The sequence below is a fragment of the Thermobia domestica genome, chromosome 10, assembly GCF_964235325.1.
Source record: "Thermobia domestica chromosome 10, izTheDome1.hap1.1, whole genome shotgun sequence".
Classification (NCBI taxonomy): Eukaryota; Metazoa; Arthropoda; class Insecta; order Zygentoma; family Lepismatidae; genus Thermobia; species Thermobia domestica.
Genome location: NC_137463.1, coordinates 112,358,837 through 112,381,425, shown reverse-complemented (window position 1 = coordinate 112,381,425; position 22,589 = coordinate 112,358,837). Strand labels below are relative to the sequence as shown.

Below are 22,589 nucleotides of genomic sequence, written 5' to 3'. Positions count from 1 at the left end.
TTATAGAACCAACTATGCCAAATTCAGATCAAACTGCAAACAAAATTTCATTTGTTTTGGAGTATGTGAGAAAATGTTGAAGGATAAACAATATATTTAAATACCTATATAATTTGATTTTCTTTTTATCAAAATTGATATTATTTTACTTTGGAATTCAAACTATTTAGATGATTTCATTCAATAACATCAGCTTAGCCGGGAGTTTTATTTATTATTATTCTGATTATTCATGTTTCATGTAGCACACATGGGGAGTATGACTTCAGCTTGATCAATGAATTTCGCTGCTTCAACTTGGAAATCCACTGTGCGCAGAACTGGAAACTCCCTAGAAGAAGCAAAAATCTTGTTTTCTCCTAATTAACAATATTAACAAATGTCATTTTTGTTTCCGTATTACGAAAGTGCTACTAATACTTCACATGTAAGGAAAAATGTAACACGATTGTGCTCATATTGTAGTATATAACTCATCTTCGATGAAACTGTCACAAAACAGGGTTTCGAGACACAGCGACCAATTATTGACTATTACAATGACACCTTCTCTATCTCATAACTATAATCATCGTAAGTAAAGATAAGCTTCGTTTCTATAGTTGCAGCACTAAAAGTGGCAGCACTAAAATTTGCTTTCACCCAGTGTGATATAACTACTTTTCATACTTCTCAAGAAAGGCTTGATTTATATAATTTTATAGAGCTCGTTGCAACACTTATCAACATGCACGGCAGTGCATGGCACCAAGTTCCGCGAAGAAAATTAAAATTGTCCTGCACTGCCATAAGAATATTATACATAAACAAGAGTTTTGGGTAATATCGCCGATTTCGAGGCTTTGTAAAAACGATCTATTAAGTGTAGAAAAATTGAATTTAGAATTTAAGGAGATATCTGAGTTATGTACTAATATGCCAAATCTCACATTCCAACCTTTAACCATATTCGAGTACTGGACCTCTAAAATATGCAGTGTTCATTCTCAATAACTCACTCACCAAATTGATTAGGTACTTCCCAATGAGATAGAGACGTGAAACTTTGCATAAAGGTACCCTATAATGACTTGAGTATCGAAAAGGTCATAAATGTGAGGAATATGCTATGGGAATTTTTGATAGGCAAAAAACTGTCCAGAGCTAAGCAAGAGATCGTATCACCCACTCACTCATCAAATTGATTAGGTACTTCCCAACGAGATAGAGACGTGAAACTTTGCATAAAGGTACCCTATAATGACTTGAGTATGAAAGAAGTAAGAAATGTGAGGAATGTGCTATGGGCATTTTTACAGGCAAAAAAAAAAAAAACTGTCCTTTGCTAAGCAAGAAATCATTTCACTCACTCACCCATTAAATTCATTAGGTACTTCTCAATATTATAGATACGTGAACTTTGCATAAAGGTACCCTATAATAACATGAGAATGGAAAAAGTCCGGAATGTGAGAAATTTGCTATGAGAATTTTATAGGCAGAAAACTGTCCTTAGCCAAGCAAGAAATCGTTTCACTCACTAACTCATCAAATTGATTAGGTATTTCCCAATGAAATATAGACGTGAAACTTTGTATAGCTGCACCGTATAATGACTGGAGTACAGAAAAAGTCCAAAATGTGATTAATGGGGTATGAGAATTGTTTATGGGCGAGAAACTGTACTAAGCCAAACATAAATAGGTTTGTCCTCTCACTCATCAATTTGATTTCGTACTTCCCAATGATATAAGACGTGAAACTCTGCACAAATGTATCTTATAGTGACCTGAGTACGGAAAAGGTCCGAAATTGACGAATGTGCTATGGGAGATTTCTTATAGGCGAAAAATTGTCCCTAGCCGTTAGGTATATCTAGTGATGGGTAAATTCCCGGATATACATTTTTCGGGAATATTCCCTATGAATATTCCCGGGAAGATTCCCAAAAATTGGAAATTTTCCGGTAATTTATGTATAATCACAAAGAAAATTATATTCTGTTACTATATTATAATTTCAAAGTGAAATTCGTCTTTATATCAAAGTATATTATTATTGTTGTCCGTAGAGGAGATTTTAAAATGTATATTCTGAACGATGTTATGTCATTTTATTAATATTTTATTATATTTAGAGAGTACGCATAAATGGATATTTATTTACAATATGTTCTGTGAAAGTAAATATGTTTCAAAAATAGTATAGTAAGTCCACATACTTTTAAACCGCTAAACAGTTTAAATTTACATATAAGTGGATTTTCTAAACTTAACTCTACTACTTATATTATAAACATATTAATTTTTTAAATGTTATAAACACATTAGATTGGGTAACTCTCAGAGAACACATGTCCCACCATTTTGTCAACATTTGCGCATAAACATGTATGTTCACAATATTTGCAAGATACTTTCCTATCTTCATAATTTTGCATGTAATATTGCCACACACGACCTTTCTTCCTGCCCATTTCTCGAAAGTTCATGCGTTAATTCACATGTAAGACAAGTCGGAGTACCTCTTCAGAAATTCGAGTCAGAGAGAGGAGACAGGCTGACGTCTATTACTAACCGTGGTTCAGGGTTTATTAATAGTAGTTCATCTCTATTTCTACATAATTCTACATTACTGTACAAAATGGATTCTTTTCATCATTTGTAAATTAGTACCCTGCTACTTTGGCTATTGCTTAGCTCTGGGGGGCCACATTTTGCACCTACATTTTTACGATATTCTATTCCGATGAGGCTGTTTTATGGTTTCATAGGTTAAATTACGTTACCATCATTAAATTCAGACAGCATTGCCGGGCAAGCGTAAGTGACTGAAGGCGTGTTTGTGTTATGTTTAATTAATTATTGAAATATTAAAAACGAAACTTTTGTATATAAGTGTACAATTAAGAACATTTTATCAGTGTTATACGGAAGAACATAACGTTAGACGTCATAAGACAAACAACTTTCAAAGAAAAACCCACAACGAAAATAAGTTGCAAGGACTGATTACGTACAAGTTGTTTGTCACTCTCTCAGACCAGTATAAAAGCTTAAAATTTTGGAACTATTTATCTTTCAATCTTCATCATTCTTTGTCTTCGCTACTCCGTCTTTGAAGCTTCGACGAAGATGGTCAACATCGAGCTGAGAGAGAGACCTCCGTTGTGTGTAAGTTATTTACCTTTTGAATAATTCAAGTCTCTTAGAAGAAGTAATTTCTTCAGACAGTCTCCTGCTATGGCCTCAAGTATAACAGCTCTTAAAGCTAAATTCATCATTTGTTAATGAATTAATATTGTAATATTTGCAGACCTTTGAGCTCACTTAATATTTGATATTTGATAATATCACGTCTGCACATTTGTAATAGATGATATAGAAATCTCTTGTAATAAACATATACATTGAATTTCTTTTCTTTCATATACTACCAAGGTTCATAATCGATAGATAGGCAATTTTGACACCCAATTCATTTTTTAAATTAAACATGACTTTCCCTAGCGAACAATAGAGACTAATCATTCAAAAGGCGTATTAGCATTTGCTATGCCAATAATAAGAGGCCTACATTATGAAAATACTTCTTCATGAGCATTGAAATACTACATGTATACATATCTCTGCATGTCTTAATGGTTTCTGGCTTACATTTCTATTTTGGGCTTTAAAAACTTAGTGCAAGAAATATTTACAAAATGGCTCGCAGACAGCACAACAATAATACATCGTCCAATACTCCTTCTGTTACTTTCCCTACGTTTATTGATACCTTTTCAAATTCCGACGGTCAAGACGCGGAAACATTCATACAGAATTTTGAAAGATTTTCCTTATTACATAAATTGAATGAAGACACCCAGAAACAGGTCTTCAAACTTTCGTTGACACAGTTTCCAGCACTTTGGCTTAATAGAAATGAACAGTATTTAAGTTTGTCGTGGTCTGCATTGAAGGACAAATTCTTGGAACAGTTTTCTCCCTCCTCTTCTTCCCTCGAGGCTACACTCTTATTTCAGAAACGACAACAAAACAAAGATGAGAAGCTCCTTCCGTTTCTATATGAGAAGTATGATCTGTCTCAGCGCATTTCTCCCCCCATGCCTTTCAAATCGTTTTTGCTGCAAACGATCATATCCCTTCAACCACGTTTTGTACCGCTCTTTGCTCAACATCAATTTGATAACTTTTCGCAATTAATAGCAAAAGCACAAATAATAGAAAATTCTGATGCATTGTTAAGATATAGAACTGAGCAGGAAAACAAACATGTAAAATTCCATGATTCTGCTACCTCCACTCCCTCCCCTTCTCTTTCGTCCGAAGAACAGTTAAACAAGATTTCAAAACAGCTCGAGGCGTTACAAGTAAGTTTAGCCACGCGAGATGAAGCAACACAGGTCATTGCAACTGTTTCAAAACAACAACTTGAGGAAAATAAGCAAAATCAGTATCAAAAGAAATCTAGACGTGCTTCTCCTCACAGGTATAATAATAAACAAAACGGTGAAACTAGACAAGCTTCTTCTCAAGGTAATAATAAGAAGAAAAATAGGTTTTCAAATGGCAAGCAAAATTCTAGACGATTTTATCAACAGTATTATGCTGTTCCCCGTTTTCCGTATAACATGCCACCATTTGGGCAGTCCTTTCCAGCTTTAGAATATGCACCAATGCCAAAAAACGGGGAACAATAGGGGCTGGGCACCCTGCATCTTTTTGGTTTCCAACCCCGCAATTAAAATGAAATGAAATGAAATCTGAAAGTTTTACGTCCCACGGTTATGCCGGTTAGGCTAAAGGAGACGGTGATAATGAGAGATGAGTGAAATGGTGGAATGAAGAAAGTGGGAGGAAACGGGAGTACCCCGAGAAAACCCACGAGCACGGTGTTTGTCCACCACAAAGTTCACTTGGCGGGGGCTGGGACCGAACCCGGGACCCCAAGCACCAGAGGTGAACGCTCTACCACTGAGCCACCGTGCCCCCCAACCCCGCAATTAAATCAAACTATACCAATATATTCACCTCAGAATTTTAGGCCGAATAATTTCTTGCATGGAAATTCAAAATTAAATCCGGAAGCTTCATCCTTTATACCATCTGCAAATACACACTTGCAAACAACTTCTCAGAGTGCAAACACTCTTCAAGTTAAGCATTCATTTGACTTGCCGTTCAAGTCGAATTCCAGTCAAGGGTTTCATAATAACATTTCTCCGTTACAGATTCATTCTATTACTAGTAGTACCAACTATGAAAATGTTAAGCGTACAATTGGTACTCAATATGAATCACATGCCGTTCCTCACCATACCGTTCCGCCTACTCAAACAAATACTAAAGTAACAGTGCCTTTGATATTCAAGAATCAACTTCCTTATGTAACTGGTTCCATTTTAGACCAGCAATATAACTTCTTACTAGATACAGGTGCTATGACGTCACTAATCCATTACTCTTTGGTACCGCGAAATTGCAAGATATTTCAATTAGCTACTAAAGTTTATGGCATAAGTTCGACACCTTTACACTTGACAAAAGCAGCTTATATTCCCATAGTTATATCTGGTAAAACTTTTCAGGTTTTATTCCGTATTTCACCTATAGCCAACATTCCCATTCTACTTTCCAATAAATTCCTAACTAATCATGAGGCTAACATTTCGTACCAAGCTAACACGATCACTCTTACCCATTATGGGGACACACATAGATTTCCCCGGGAAAGTGATAAAGAAACTTCATTGTCAGCTAAAGTCAGTAGAAATTGTAGATTTAACTTCTATGTTCGACAAGGCACGACGATACCCCCTAATTCAATAAGATATGTACCCCTCATTCTTGACACTCCAGTTTCCAACACGGAATTTGTCATTCAAAATCCTATAATAAAGAATATGCAAGGATGTGTTTTCATGCAAACTGCAGTAAACTCAAATAATATGTATTTACCAATAGTGAATCCCGGAAATTCTAAACGTTATTTGCAGAAAGGTACTCACATTGCTCAGGGCGCTTTGTTACCAAAAGATACACAAACTGCTCATATGTGTCTTATCCGTAAAATTTATGAGCAAACACGAGATAGGGTTGCCAAACGCCTAGAAAAAATTAAACCTTATATTGATTACAGTAAATTTAATATCAACCCAGATTTAACACAGGAACAGAAAGACAGATTGCTTGCAGTATTGAAACGACACCCTACATGTTTTTCTTGGCACAACAAAGATTTTCAGATAATAGATTGTTATTCAGCTACACTCAATGTGGTTGATAGAGAACCATGGACGGTTCCCACCTACACAATACCGTTTAGACTGCGTGCTAGAGTCAAAGAAAAAATACAAGAGATGATTGATAATGGTATAATCTCAAAATCGGATAGCTTTTACAGAAACAATCTCATTGCTATTCCCAAACGGGACTCGAACCAAGTCCGATTAGTTCTAGATCTTAGAGAACTTTCGCCTCGTTCCAAACCTGTAAGTGAACTATCTCCAGGTGTCCAAGATATATTAGACCAATTAGCACACCAATCAGATAAAATTAGATGAAGCAGATCAAGAATTAACTAGCTTCAGTGTTCATCAATTAGGATTTCCACATAGTCTTTTTAAAATGAATACGCTACCCCAAGGTTTTCGTACATCCACACTAATTCTACATAGAATTGTCAAAGATATGTTTCGAGAATTTTCCCCCAAGGAATTTCTTTCGTATGTAGATGACTTAATATTTTTCAATAGTACATTTGAAGGTATGCTTAGAGTTCTAGAAAAAGCCTTACAAACAGCCGAGAAATTTGGTCTTTTATTTAGTCTCAATAAAACACAATTTGGTGTTCAGAAATTTAAATTCTTAGGCTATATAGTAGATCAGGGCCATATCTCACAGGACCCTGACAAAGTTAAAGCCTTAACTTCCCTCGAACAACCCCGCACCCCAAAACAATTAAAAGCATTCTTAGCAGCTTTACAATACAATAGAATGTTTTATAATAAACTATCAATAGTTGCTGCTCCTTCACATAAATTTGCTGCATCGAAAGACAAAAATTTAAAGTGGACTCCTGAACTAACTGAAACTTTTGAGAAATTAAAACAAATGGTAACATCTGCTCCAATATTACAAATTTATAATCCCTCAGCTGAACACATGTTAGTCACAGATGCTAGTTCTGTCGGCTGTGCAGCTGCGCTCCTACAAAAGTTACCGAATGAAAAACACTGGTCTATTGTTCAATTTGCTAGTGCTACTCTCCCACCTAGAGTAAAAGCATATCCTATATATTATGCAGAATTGTTTGCTGTTTTCTTTGCGCTCCGTAAAAATTTACAGATACTTAATAGGAGGACATTTCACCATCTCAACAGACAATTTAGCATTAGTAGCTGTTAAGAAAACCACTAATCTCTCTCTCATCTCTCCTCATCCTACACGGCACCACGCCATCATGTCGTCACCAGCGGCATTCAGCTGACTTCAGCCTCCTGGACGATCTCGTCTCCAGAGATCACAGATGTCTTCATCACATGGACATTCAGTCAAGTTTAACCGCAGACAGCAGTCAACACAGCATTCCTGATACTTCAATTGTCATCAGCAGCATCCCATGCAGTCAACGTTCCAGTTTCCAGAAGGTGTTTCCAGTGGTTCTCCAGCAGATGCCTCATCGAAGTGGACTCAGCATGGACACGAACCAGTCACCTCCAGTGATCCAGTCTCACCTGATGGACCCCAGTTCAATTTCCCACCCCACCCCATGTGTATCACTTATTATATTCACAACAAGACGCCACAAACTATCGTCTTTGACTATCGTTTGTGTTACATCTTGTGTTCATCTTCGCTCTCCAGCATCACTGTTTGGTTCTACAAGGGACCATTCGCTTTCATGACGATATATTGGTGCACCTTTAAAATTTGGAGAAGGTATCTTGGCCCACCGTTTAAATTTTGCAAATTGCCAATTTAAAAATTTGTTATAATAGTATAGGACCATAATATATATTACTATATATTTTGGTGGTCAATCTCGTTCCCTTTCATGGGTAAAAAATGCCCAAACTGTAAACGTTAGCAGTACGTTGTACCACGTGTTTGGTTTTTTGACCCAATGTATCCCCTTTGATGAGGTCCTATTACCTTATATGGTTATACACAGCAGTCCATCCTCTTTTATAACACATGGAAACATCGGTTCACCTTTTATAAATTTGGTACAACCTTTAAATTTTGAAAATTAACCCTTTTCAAAATTCGGTATAATAGCACACGATCCCAATATGTATCACTATAAATTTGGGTGGTCCATCTCCTTCCCTTTCATGGGTAAAAAATGGTCAAAAAGTAGTACGACTATGTGTTCGGTTATTGACCCATTTTATTCTTTTGATAGTCTTGTCACCTTATATAGCTGTATGGACGTGTATACGTTCCATTCTCTTTTACAAGACGTAAGTATATTGATACACCCTTCTTAAAAATTGTTAAGTGTACATTGGTCCACCCCTTAAATTTTGGAAATTGTCAAATCTAAGATTTTGGTATAATAGTATAGGACCCTAATAAATAACACTATAAATTTGGGTGGTCCATCTCGCATCCATTTATGGTTAAAACTGACGAAAAATCAAATTTCGGAGATGTTTGATCTAATTGATTCCCTTTGATGCGGTTATTACTTTATATAATTATATGGACGTGCACAGGATCCACTCGCTTTTATAACGCATAAGTACATTGGTGCACATCTTTGAAATTTGGGAGGGGTAGATCTGCCCATCCTTCAAATTTTAGAAATTGCCAATTTAAAAATTCGGTATGATAGTAAATGGTCTTAATATATGCCACTACAAATTGCGATGGTTTATCTCGTTTCCTCTTACGGTTAAAAATTGTCAAAAATTAGTACAACAACGTCCTCGGTTATTGAACAAATACATTCCCTTTGATGAAGTCTTATTACCTTATATGGTTATATGGACTTGTACAGAAGTGTATTTTGTTAAAGATAAATTTACATTGAAAATTTAGGAGGGGTACATTGGCTCATCCCTTAAAGTTTGAAAATTGGTCAATTTTGACATTTAGTATAATAGTGCAGAGCCCGAACCAGTATCATTATAAATTTTTGCGGTTTACCTCCTTCCCTTTCAAAGATAAAAAATTGTCAAAAATTTAAATTTCAGAAGTGATTGACCCAATTTATTCCTTTCGAAAAAGATTTAACACTTATATGGGTGTGTACAGGAGTTCATTTCCTTTATAGTACATGCATACTTTAATGCTCCCTTTTAAAATTTTGTTGGGCACATAGGAAAATTTCTTAAATTTGGAAATTACGCAATAATAAGATTCGGTAAATGTTCCCTAGGACCCATTGTAAATTTTGGTGTCTACCTTTGTTCCCTCTTATAGGTATGAAAATGACCAACTATTAAAATTTCTAAGGTTATTGCTCTATTTTATCTTTGATACCGCATTATTACCTTATATGATTAAATGAATGAATACAGGGTTTATTATATTTCATAAGACACAGGTATATTTGGGAAGGTTAGGCCTACATTCTCCACCATTGTTTTGGGAATTGTCAAACTAATAACTAGTAATTATTCTTAGGATATGAATATGTATCATTGTAGAAAATTTGGCGATTCAGTTTATCCCATTCTCTGGGTAAATCATTGCCAAATATTAGTATGGTCAGGTGGTTAGTTATTGACTTACAATGGGATTTTATTATCTTATATAAGGTTTCATGACATTCGTATAGTGATTGGTTCTTCTTAAACTTTGGGAGGAGTACTTAGGAAATTCTGCTTAAATTTGAGAATTGTCAAAATGAAATCACGTAATATACATTTCTTTACATTTCTATGGTCTTCATTATTATCGCCTATGGGTAAAAGAAATACCAAAATATAAATGTAAGCAATGCGTTGTACCACGTGGGAGGCGTTATTAACCTTGATTATGTCTATGATAGTGTACAGGAATTCGTTTTCCTTAAAGCTCCTTTATAATTTGTTGCGGTACATAGGACCACTTCTTAAGTTTTGGAGTTGTCAAATAACACGTTTCAAGATTGTAGCTGCTTGTGCTTATTTCTTTCTAATGTAAACAATTATCGGAGGTTATTGACCCAATTGACACCTAACTAAAACATATAATTATATGGTTAATTCTAAAACTTATATATATTAATGCAATGTCGCTTCCCCTTCATTCAACTGATTCGTGTTGGGGGAACGAACCCATTTGGCGCTACGACCAAACTGAAGTTACATGATGAAACTCTTTGCTCTGTGTGAACGAGTTATAAAATTAATTAACATGCTGGCGGCCCTTCATTTATTTTCGCCGCCGTACTCATTATTAAGGCTTGCACACCAATGTAATAAATAATGCAAAAATTTCTGATTGCATTGATTTAAAGAGTATTTGGAATGTTTTACATGCATATTTTTTGGTACCATACACGTAAAGAATCAGAAATGGAATATCTGTAAACTATGTTGTTCTATTATTAGTATTACATATTTTATGCTTAATATTTTAACAATGATTAGAACATATAACAATAAGTTTTGTAATTAATTTAAGATTAATAATAATGTCTCATAAAAATTCCAGCAGCCTTCAACCACTCAAGAAAAGGAGTTGAAAATGATAAATATCCAGATTTGTATGCTATTCCTTGTGGGACTTTTACAAGTTGGATATTCAATGCGTGAGTAGAATACTGAATCTATGCATTTAATTGTTTCAGAGACAATCACTTATATTACAGAATAATTTGCAATCTTTTTTCTTTAGTATTGCAAAACCTCATGATCCTTAGGTTTTTATTAATTTACTTGCATTTGTTATCGATGATAGTTACGGAAATATTATAGAAAAAAGTTTATGCACGAAGAAAAGTAGTCTAATGTACTTGCACTATATATGAAGAAACTTCCTGAGTTGGATCTCCGATTACAGTGTGTGTAGTTAGCAATATCACGTCAACTATCTGGAAATCAAAGACCCAGAGAACCCCTTTTAAGACACAAACTTTCTCTCAACAATCATCTTTCCATAAGGCACATTTCTCGTAAGTCATATTCCCGGTAGATAATCCAATGAAATTTATATATAATAAAATATTATGTGAGTTAATACGATAATCCATATTAGTTTGAGTAACGGTCTAACAAAGGCAGTGAATCTGAATTTCTACCTAACATTTTTGTCCATGGGAAGAGTACAAAAATAGGCATACCATTTAAAAAAAGCATAATGGGTAACTTTTTGTCATATATACTTTAATAGTACTACTTAGTAAGACCTTTAAAACGATTATACACTCTCCTTAAGGAAATGTACCATTAGTGGGCTATTGTCAATGAAAGTATAAAGATTGGACATCAACTATTTTGAATATGACTTAAACTTTTGTTTGTGGTAAGAGAAACAAAAGAAAGTAGTAATTTGTATAAAAATAAGTGTGTTACAACCAAACGTTTAAGACTTTTGACATTCAGCCCAACTGCAGTGATCGCTCGAGCATTTGTTTTCTGATAAGCGGCATTTTATTATGATTTTACTTTAAACGATCAATTTGTCATAACTTTGATTGACCACTGCACTATCATAGTCTGTTCTGTTCATTGCACACTGCCGTTCTACTGCTCCACATACAGTCCAAAATTTGCCCTAATGCAGCATTCCCAAAAGCAGTATTACACTCATTAAATGACTGTTGCTAATCCATACATTTGGTGTGTTTTCAACTACAGATTGTTTCATTAATAGGACTATCACCTATAGGATATTGCCGTATCGGCGAAACAAAAACCGATCTGAGATAGTGTAGTATTTTGGTATTTTAGATTTTTATTACCTTGCCTCAGATATCTAAAAACCATAAGTTCATATTAGTATAGCTTCGTTATTGGACAGGACCCTCACTGAAAACAAACCATACACAAGTATAAAACATCAATTACTAACCAAACTTTCCACTGATGATGAATAGAGCTATTCAGAAAACTGAAGATACACTTAGAAACGTGTTCATCATTAAATTTACTAAATTCTTATGGACTAAAATTTCCCATTGTAATGATTTAGTTCAACAACGGCAAGAGATTGCATTAATCTTTACCGATTTGATCAGATGCAATCAGCTGAGAATATTCAACGATATTGCAAATACAGCTGTCATTCAAGCAGCGAATAAAAATTCTGAAATAGTATTTCACGAATATCTGTAAAAATAAAGGCAGAAATATGGAACAGACCTCCAACAAGTCTAAGCATTGCTCACTTACACTATTTGTTTGAAACTGGACAGCCAGTGATGGATATATATAAGGGACGTCCAGTCAGGGTATGCACAACCATAAGTAAAGGTCTTGTCGGTAGTTAGGCTTAACTGGAAGTGCTGGATACATTAAATTTATCCTCGGTTAATGGTTTATTGAGTAACATCAATTTTTATTCAGCAAAATGACACCTCCCTGCACTTTCAAGCAGATACCTACATAACACTATATCGACACATTAAGTGGAAAGTAGGCGCCCAATTGAGTGCTTGTACATTCACCAAATTCAGTAGTTCACAACCTTGTTTACCTGGCGCCTCCTACATAGAACTTGCATATTTCACATCCCCTTCCCCAATCTTTCTACTCGTTGGTTATACGTGGTTTTTGGCTGATCCAGTCTGCGACTTCAGATACAGCTTTGAATTTTCAAATCTCCAATAATAATAAAAGTAATAATAAAAATTATAATATCCTACACTTAGGAGTTTGTATTTGTTCCTAGCAAGATTTCTGCATACCATTTTAGTGCAGTATTGTTATTATTATTGCTTCTGTAACTCGGTTCACACCGGTTTCGGCTTTATAATCTGCCGGCCAAATCTGGAAACTGCCGATTATTTGAAGAGTTCTTTTCCGAAGAATTTCCTAATCATGTGATTGGTGTCAAGTATTATTGATTTTCGTAGTTTTGTTAGAAGATGTTTTGCATTACGTTAGGCACATTACTTTTAGGCACAATTGCTGTAGCAGAGATAATGATTGGCCTTACTGAAACTTTCTGACATTACCATAACTTTTTGATTTCGTTTTCCAAATGTTTAAATTTGCCTATGCTCGTAATGAATGTTGTACGTATGTTATGATTTAATGGTACTGCTACATCTATGAAATTTGCTTCTTGGTCTATTTTATTGATGAAAGTGATGTCGGGTCTGTTCTGATTTCTCGATCCTAGTAGAGTTTGTGTTTATTGTTTTCCAGTACTGGATTTGGCAGATGTTTGTAATGTAGCTTAGTAACAATCCCTTCTTTTTCTGTGGGAAGTGTCACTCGCTCTATTGTAGCTTTTGAGGTGTTTCACTCTGAATTCTGTCATTAATATCCGGATTATTCCTGTTAAATTATCTAAATGAGTTTGAGTCTAATAGATTGAGCAAAAAAAATGTGTAATCAGGGGTACTCCAAATGTGTTGATGGTTTTGAATTTCTTCGAATTTGCAAACTGGTTTTAAGTATTGCCTTAATTCTTGATTAGAATTTTTTTTGCAATATGCGTTTCATTGTGTTGTAACAAGAGACACGCACACTCTCAAGTCGTAGATATTGCAAAAACGACGAATATAGCGACGCCTGTAACTTTTAGTTAAAGATATAATTTTATGCTGATAGTTCCAATGCTGAAGCTAACAGTCCGATTGCTATTAAGAGCTTGTCCACTTTCTTCATTGGTAAATGTATTACTTATAACCCCGTACAGGTTAAAAATATCAAGAAATTACGTAACGGCACTTTACTGGTAGAAAGGGCTAGTAAACGGCTAGTAAACGGCTAGTAAACGTGTCGGTAAAAAAAAAAAACATCGTTTCTTGAAGGTCTATAGAATTGTGATATCATGGTAGGATCTCCTAAATACAACCGAGTAGATTAAATTGGAGCTATCTTATTAACATGTTGTAGAGGCAGACCACCTCCAAAGTAAGAAGTCAAATAAACTCATTGCTACTCAATCCCTAATTTTTATGTCCAGTTTTCCTACACTTTCGAACTACTTATAGGTTAGATATTACCGATTTGTTGTCGGTTCCTATATTCGCAATCCCCTGCGCTGTTTTAAATCTCAACACTTCGGGCACATCACTATTTATATATTACGAGTGCTGCTCTTTGTGTGAATTGTGGCCAGGGTAGTCATTCTGCAGAACGCTGTACATTGACCAATACCTTTTGTGCCAACTGCAAGAGCGAGCATTTTATTTGGTCCCAAGACTGTCCAGCCTCGCAACGTGAGAAGGTATACGAGAGCTAAGAGTTGTTGAGATCTCTGCTAACTCTGCTAAGCGCCGTTGATAAGAAAGCATATTTTTCTAATTTTCTGTGCTCTTTGCTATTGTTGCAGCTGCCTGTTGTAAATTTGTGGCAATTCAAACTGATCTTGTTCCCAACAAAAGTCTAGAAAATCAGACCCCAGTCGCATTGATTAGCGAAGCCCCCAAACCTTCAAGTGTTTTTGTTAGTCTTAGTCTTCGGCTAGCTTCAGCTCATCTCCGCTTACCTTACATGGCCGGAATAAAATTTAACCAGTATATAAGTTTACTCTATAACATAGTCCTTTTACCGAAAAGAACAAAATATTCAAATGTTCGTATGAGTAAGCATCTTGAGTTTCCTTCGAAATCTTATATGGTGGAAGACAACCTCATAGATACTAAGTGGGTTGTTCTTGGCACATGCGTAAAGGTTCATTCTAAAGTTGTTTTCTGGTGTTACTTTACTTTCTTTATTATTGTTCTAGTTATATATTTTTTATTGTCACAATTATTACAATTTACTGTTATTAATATATTTTCATTGTTATTGTTGCATATTTCTTATTCTCATATATTTATTATTTTATGGTTTCTTTTAGATTAGTACTTCTCTTTTCCAGCAGTGCTTTTTTTTTGTTTTGAAATGTTGGTTTTAAACTTGTTATTTATGGCAGTCGTGTTGATCCTTGCAGAGAAAAATACTGGTATACCCATTAAACATCAATCAATCAAAGCTAATGATGTACTGAGAGAATTGAGGGAGCACAACCATAAGGCACATTGACACAATCACCTTGGTATATGCCTCAGTTTAACATTATTTTCCGGTATACTATCCTGTCTTTTTTTTCACTGGAAGTTTTGTGGACCATTGTTTCATATTGCTTTCAATATTTACTTATTGTAGAATGTATTTTATACACTTGTAGTACTCAATTGGATGTGAGTGTGGAATTGAATCGATGGCGTTTTGTTAGTCTATAAATGCTACAGCTAATTTCCTTTTCTGGAATTTACGATGTAATCCTTACATCCCTTTCTGGTCTTGTAGCATGCTTTCTGTTCTTCTGTCATAATTCTAATCCTTTGCAGATGAAAGTATTTTTAGTCAGTATTGGTGCCATGTATTTGTACATTGTAAGAAGGCATTTGATGTACCTTTAATTTGCAGCGATTTTAATATTTCTATTTTTTGCTAAGAGAAATGTGTTTCTGGGTGTTAGAAAGCTAGTAATATTCTCTATATTTTGAAGAATATGGTTATAACACATAGCGATGCTTGTACCTGAAGTTTTGAATATAATCAAAACCTGGAGACTGAAAATTCGCTGTTTCTTTCAATGGCTTCTTTCAGGTGTGTTTATATTATGTAAAATTGTTCTACTTCTTTAATGGGTTGAAATTTCATTGTTTTTTTTCTTTAGGAGTATTGCTTTTGACTTCATGCTTTCGAATTTCTTCCCAACCTAGGGCCAATAACTCGTGATTTCATTGATTGTTGTCAATTGTACGAGTATTTAATGAGTTTTCTTGTTCCGAGAACTGTTTTGTGGTTTCTTGAAAGTCATTCTGTTTCTTTTGAGCAATAGTTTTCTTGTATCTGTGGTACTTTTCTGAGTGAACAGCTAGCTGTTCTGTGAGTCTATCCAGCACTTCAGTGATGGTGGAATTAGTTACGCTCCCTACTTCCAACTTTATGGATTCAACTGTTTTCTTCAGATTCATTGATTCGTTTTGCTTTTTATATTGTATGAGCTGGCCAATTTCTGTTTTTAATTAATTTATTCGTTTTCAAATCTGAGTTTGCCACTTGTGTATCCTATCTCCTTGAGTTTCTTTTCTTGTATTGTGCTAGCTGGCTTCTCGGATTTTTATGTATTTCATTCTTTTATCTGGATTGTGTTCGTAACTGTAGCTGCTGCACAATAGGAAATATGGTAAGTTGTTCAAGATCTACACATTCAATGATATAGTTTGGTATAATCTGAATGAATATCTTTATTGAATCTCTCGTTAATGTATTTTGGTTTCTGTAGTGGAAGTCTCTCATTCGCATCCATATGAAGGGTAAGTGAAAAAAGATATTTCACAAAACTGTATTTTCGAGAAAACGACGTTTTAATTATGAAAACTTCGTACAAAATGAATAGGGGTTAGTCAAATCTTTTGTTCCTTTCCTTGCACATTTCTACATCTACGCAAGCATGGAATATACAGTCAAATAGTATCAACAGTCATCAATGGAAAGAGCAAAGCACACATTAAAGGACAAACATGGACATTCCTTGTTGTTTCCCAATACCCTCCATATGCATACATCCCTGTAAGGAGCACAGAATTCTGCTTGAATATCCATCATAAATTTGGTGTTTCACGTTTCCGTTCCTACTGTTTCGTCGTACTTTGAAACTGTGTCTTCTGTTCTCGGTTCTCAGATGTCGCTAAACTTACGTCAAGTGGACCATTTAGTTTGTCATCATTTTTGCTAATGATTTCCTTTCGAATTAGGTTTATTTTCACTTCTGTAAGTTGTTGGTGGTGATTGCTCACTTTCTGCCTACTAGATTTTCCTTGCTAACTTTTGTGGATACTTTTTGTAGTGTACAAGCAATAGCTGCTGAATGTGTTTCTTGTAGTCCACTATTATTCATATCTCTGGACCATTTAATACGTTGTTTTCATTTGCCTTTTCGGTAGTTTTCTAATCGTTATATTACTCCCAGCAGGTAAAGCTTGTTGCTGGTTGGTACTTCTTGTAACTTCTGATATTATTATTATTATTATTATTATTATTATTATTATTATTCATACGAATAAGAACAATAATAAAAATAATAGTGCAGAATATAAAACTTTACTAGTCCGTACCGGCGTTCTTTAGTTGTCGAAAGGTAATACTGTATATTAAGTATGCTGCACGAGCTTAAGTCACATGTGGAAATATTTCCGCTAACTTTATATTTATTTAACTAATGATTTACTTATATTTTCTCTTTCGTACGTATTTTACTGCCTTTTTTGACATTTTAAATAATTTTCAGTCTCAAAATCCAAGGTAGAAATGAACATACTACTTTGTATCTTCGTATGATTGACAAGAGCTTTCGTGACAAAGATTCTACAATGGGAATACTGTTTAAATTCTTCTACCTCGAACTTCTGAACTATTTTCTTGAAATAAATTAATTTCTTATGTGCAGAAGACTGCAACTGCAAATTAGCAGGAACATCTTTCACCATTCAGTAGATGAGATGCATTTCCACATAAAAACAGGGAATAATAATTGAAGTGCGATTCAAGTGTCAAAGACCTGTTTCCGTCAACGTCTGGAAGAATTTAGGGTGGGTTTCATAACTCTTTACCCAAGACTAGCGGAAGAAGCCTTTAAAGTTATTGTTCAATTCTCGAAAGCTTTCATCTATCAAGCAGGATTTTTCAGGTTGACAACAATAAAATTAAAGTATTGAAACTGTTTGGAAATACAAACTGATCTCACGTGTGCTTTGTAGAAATTTTCTCGATTATCAATATACTTATAAGGGAAAAGCACTGTCACTATCACACAGTTTTTCCTTTACTTTACTTGATAAAATTTTGAACTCGAGCATCTAAATAATATTTCATGCTCATTTTTGATAATTTTGTTAAAAAATGTTTTGCGTAATTATTTCGTTTTTCATTAAGTAGAAATAGTGAACATCTATATCTGTTGAAGTTACTTTTAGGTACAATTGCTGTAGCAGAGATAATGATTGGCCTTACTGAAACTTTCTGACATTTCCATAACTTTTTGATTTCGTTTTCCAAATGTTTAAATTTGTCTATGTTCGTAATGAATGTTGTACGTATGTTATGATTTAATGGTACTGCTAGATCTATGAAATTTGCTTCTTGGTCTATTTTATCGATGAAAGTGATGTCGGGTCTGTTCTGATTTCTCGATCCTAGTAGAGTTTGTGTTTATTTTTTTTCCAGTACTGGATTTGGCAGATGTTTGTAATGTAGCTTAGTTTGAGTTATTAATTCTATGTTATGTGCCAAACTGATGAACGCTTTTTGCAATATTATTGTGTCTTTTAGATAGTCTGTGCGAGCTATTACACGAAATGAGGCTAGGCTGTGTCCCATTGTTTCTATGTGTCTCCACATTTTCTGCATTTTTCATCCGGTACTCCTTGCTTCAAAATGTATTTACAGTAGTTTCGGGTTGGTATTACTCGGTTCTGGATGCCCATCATAAGTCCTATAATTTCAGGAAAGAGTTCGGTTTCCTGGAGCCAGGCAGTTGATTGTCGTTTATCTGTGTTACTGTTCTCAAATGATTTTCAATAATCCGTGTTTTTTTTCTTATTCTCATTTCTTATGCTTTTGTTCGTCTGATTTATAATTTGAGGTAAACTGTACCATTGTTAAATAGAGTTGTGTAAACTTGTGTCTGCGTGGAATATTACAGGAATAGATAGTTGGATTCTTTTTTATTCGTGAAATATTGGCAACGGTTTTCAATTTGTTCTTTATAGAGTTTTGGTATATCTGCAGTAACAATCCCTTCTTTTTCTGTGGGAAGTGTCACTCGCTCTATTGTAGCTTTTGAGGTGTTTCACTCTGAATTCTGTCATTAATATCCGGATTATTCCTCTTAAATTATCTAAATGAGTTTGAGTCTAATAGATTGAGCAAAACGAATGTGTAATCAGGGGTACTGCAAATGTGTTGATGGTTTTGGTTTTCTTAGCATTTGCAAACTTGTTTTAAGTATTGCAGTAATTCTTGATTAGAATTTTTTTGCAATACCTGTTTCATTGTGTTGTAGGCAGAAGAGAAACGCACACTCTCAAGTCTTAGATATTTTAAAAAAGACAAATATAGCGACTCCTGTAACTTTTAGTTAAAGATATAAATTTATGCTGATAGTTCCAATGCTGAAGCTAACCGTCCGATTGCTATTAAGAGCTTGTTCATTTTCTTCATTTGTAAATTTATTACTTATAACCCTGTACAGGTTAAAAATATCAAGAAATTACGTAACGGCACTTTACTGGTACAAAGGTTGAGGAGGAGCAAACAGTGAAGCTATTCAAATTAACTTTCATTCGGCTAGTAAACGTGTCGTTAAAAAAAAAACCGTCTCTTGAACGTCTGATTTCATGTTAAGATCTCCTAAATACAACCGAGTAGAAGATTAAATTGGAGCTATCTTATTAACATGTTGTAGAAGCAGCCCACCTCCAAAGTAAGAAGTCGAATGAACTCATTGCTACTCAATCCCTAATTTCTATGTCCAGTTTTCCTACACTTTCGAACTACTTATAGGTTAGATATTACCGATTTGTTGTCCGTCCCTATATTCGCAATCCCCTGCGCTGTTTTAAATCTCAACACTTCGGGCACATCACTATTTATATATTACGAGTGCTGCTCTTTGTGTGAATTGTGGCCAGGGTAGTCATTCTGCAGAACGCTGTACATTGACCAATACCTTTTGTGTCAACTGCAAGAGCGAGCATTTTATTTGGTCCCAAGACTGTCCAGCCTCGCAACGTGAGAAGGTATACGAGAGCTAAGAGTTGTTGAGATCTCTGCTAACTCTGCTAAGCGCCGTTGATAAGAAAGCATATTTTTCTTTTTTCCTGTGCCCTTTGCTATTTTTGCAGCTGCCTGTTGTAAATGTGTGGCAATTCAAACGTCTGACGTTCCCACAAAAACTGATCTTTTTCCCAACAAAAGTCTAGAAAATCAGACCCAAGTCTATTCACTAGCGAAGCCCCCAAACATTCAAGAGTTCTTGTTAGTCTTAATCTTCGGCTAGCTTCAGCTCATCTCCGCTCACTAAAAATGGCCCGAATAAAATTTAACCAGTATATAAGTTTACTCTATAACATAGTCCTTTTACCGAAAAGAACAAAATATTCAAATGTTCGTATGAGTAAGCATCTTGAGTTTCCTTCGAAATCTTATATGGTGGAAGACAACCTCATAGATACTAAGTGGGTTGTTCTTGGCACATGCGTAAAGGTTCATTCTAAAGTTCTTTTCTGGTGTTACTTTACTTTCTTTATTATCGTTCTAGTTATATATTTTTTATTGCCACAATTATAACTATTTGCTGTTATTAATATATATTCATCGTTATTGTTGCATATTTGTTATTCTCATATATTTATTATTTTATGGTTTCTTTTAGATTAGTACTTCTCTTTTCCAGCAGTGTTTTTCCTATGTTTTGAAATGTTTGTTTTAAACTTGTTATTTATGGCAATCATGTTGATCCTTACAGAGAAAAATACTGGTATACCCATTAAACATCAATCAATCAAAGCTAATGATGTACTGAGAGAATTGAGGGAGCACAACCATAAGGCACATTGACACAATCACCTTGGTATATGCCTTGGTTTAACACTATTTTCCGGTATACTATCCTGTCTTTTTTTTCACTGGAAGTTTTTTGGACCATTGTTTCATATTGCGTTCAATATTTACTTATTGTAGAATGTATTTTATACACTTGTAGTACCTCAATTGGATGTGAGTGTGGAATTGAATCGATGGCGTTTTGTTAGTCTATAAATGCTACAGCTAATTTCCTTTTCTGGAATTTACGATGTGATCCTTACATCCTTTCTGGTCTTGTAGCATCCTTTCTGTTCTTCTGTCATAATTCTAATCTTCTGCAGATGAAAGTATTTTTAGTCAGTATTGGTGCTATGTATTTGTACATTGTAAGAAGGCATTTGATGTACCTTTAATTGCAGCGATTTTAATGTTTCTATTTTTTGGTAAGAGAAATGTGTTTCTGGGTGTTAGAAAGCTAGTAATATTCTCTATATTTTAAAGAATATGGTTATAACACATAGCGACGCTTGTACCCGAAGTTTTGAATATGATCACAACCTGGAGACTGAAAATTCGCTGTTTCTTTCAATGGCTTCTTTCAGGTGTGTTTATATTATGTAAAATTGTTCTACTTCTTTAATGGGTTGAAATTTCATTGTTTTTTTTCTTTAGGAGTATTGCTTTTGACTTCATGCTTTCGAATTTCTTCCCAACCTAGGGCCAATAACTCGTGATTTCATTGATTGTTGTCAATTGTACGAGTATTTAATGAGTTTTCTTGTTCCGAGAACTGTTTTGTGGTTTCTTGAAAGTCATTCTGTTTCTTTTGAGCAATAGTTTTCTTGTATCTGTGGTACTTTTCTGAGTGAACAGCTAGCTGTTCTGTGAGTCTATCCAGCACTTCAGTGATGGTGGAATTAGTTACGCTCCCTACTTCCAACTTTATGGATTCAACTGTTTTCTTCAGATTCATTGATTCGTTTTGCTTTTTATATTGTATGAGCTGGCCAATTTCTGTTTTTAATTAATTTATTCGTTTTCAAATCTGAGTTTGCCACTTGTGTATCCTATCTCCTTGAGTTTCTTTTCTTGTTTTGTGCTAGCTGGCTTCTCGGATTTTTATGTATTTCATTCTTTTATCTGGATTGTGTTCGTCACTGTAGCTGCTGCACAATAGGAAATATGGTAAGTTGTTCAAGATCTACACATTCAATGATATAGTTTGGTATAATCTGAATGAATATCTTTATTGAATCTCTCGTTAATGTATTTTGGTTTCTGTAGTGGAAGTCTCTCATTCGCATCCATATGAAGGGTAAGTGAAAAAAGATATTTCACAAAACTGTATTTTCGAGAAAACGACGTTTTAATTATGAAAACTTGTACAAAATGAATAGGGGTTAGTCAAATCTTTTGTTCCTTTCCTTGCACATTTCTACATCTACGCAAGCATGGCATATACAGTCAAATAGTATCAACAGTCATCAATGGAAAGAGCAAAGCACACGTTAAAGGACACACATGGACATTCCTTGTTGTTTCCCAATACCCTTCATATGCATACATCCCTGTAAGGAGCACAGAATTCTACTTGAATATCCTTCATAAATTTGGTGTTTCACGTTTCCGTTCCTACTGTTTCGTCGTACTTTGAAACTGTGTCTTCCGTTCACGGTTCTCAGATGTCGCTAATCTTACGTCAAGTGGACCATTTAGTTTGTCATCATTTTTGCTATTGATTTCCTTTCAAATTAGGTTTATTTTCACTTCTGTAAGTTGTTGGTGGTGATTGCTCACTTTCTGCCTACTAGATTTTCCTTGCTAACTTTTGTGGATACTTTTTGTAGTGTACAAGCAATAGCTGCTGAATGTGTTTCTTGTAGTCCACTATTATTCATATCTCTGGACCATTTGATACGTT

At 34.8% G+C, this 22,589-nt stretch overlaps 1 protein-coding gene across 2 annotated transcripts in view; it reads left to right on the top strand.

Moving 5' to 3' along the window:
* The first annotated feature begins 2,832 nt into the window (after positions 1-2,832).
* The window catches only part of LOC145662661 (uncharacterized), a 120,966-nt gene continuing 101,209 nt past the window's right edge, over positions 2,833-22,589 (top strand). Inside the window, exons 1-2 of one of the 2 annotated variants that reach the window (XM_081728460.1) lie at positions 2,833-3,152; positions 10,632-10,725. In XM_081728460.1, coding sequence (XP_081584586.1) covers positions 3,114-3,152; positions 10,632-10,725 — 133 coding nt within the window. In that variant the 5' untranslated portion in view covers positions 2,833-3,113. Of the gene's footprint in view, positions 3,153-10,628; positions 10,726-22,589 lie in introns of both variants that reach the window. The other variant, XM_081728459.1, reaches the window with a different exon arrangement.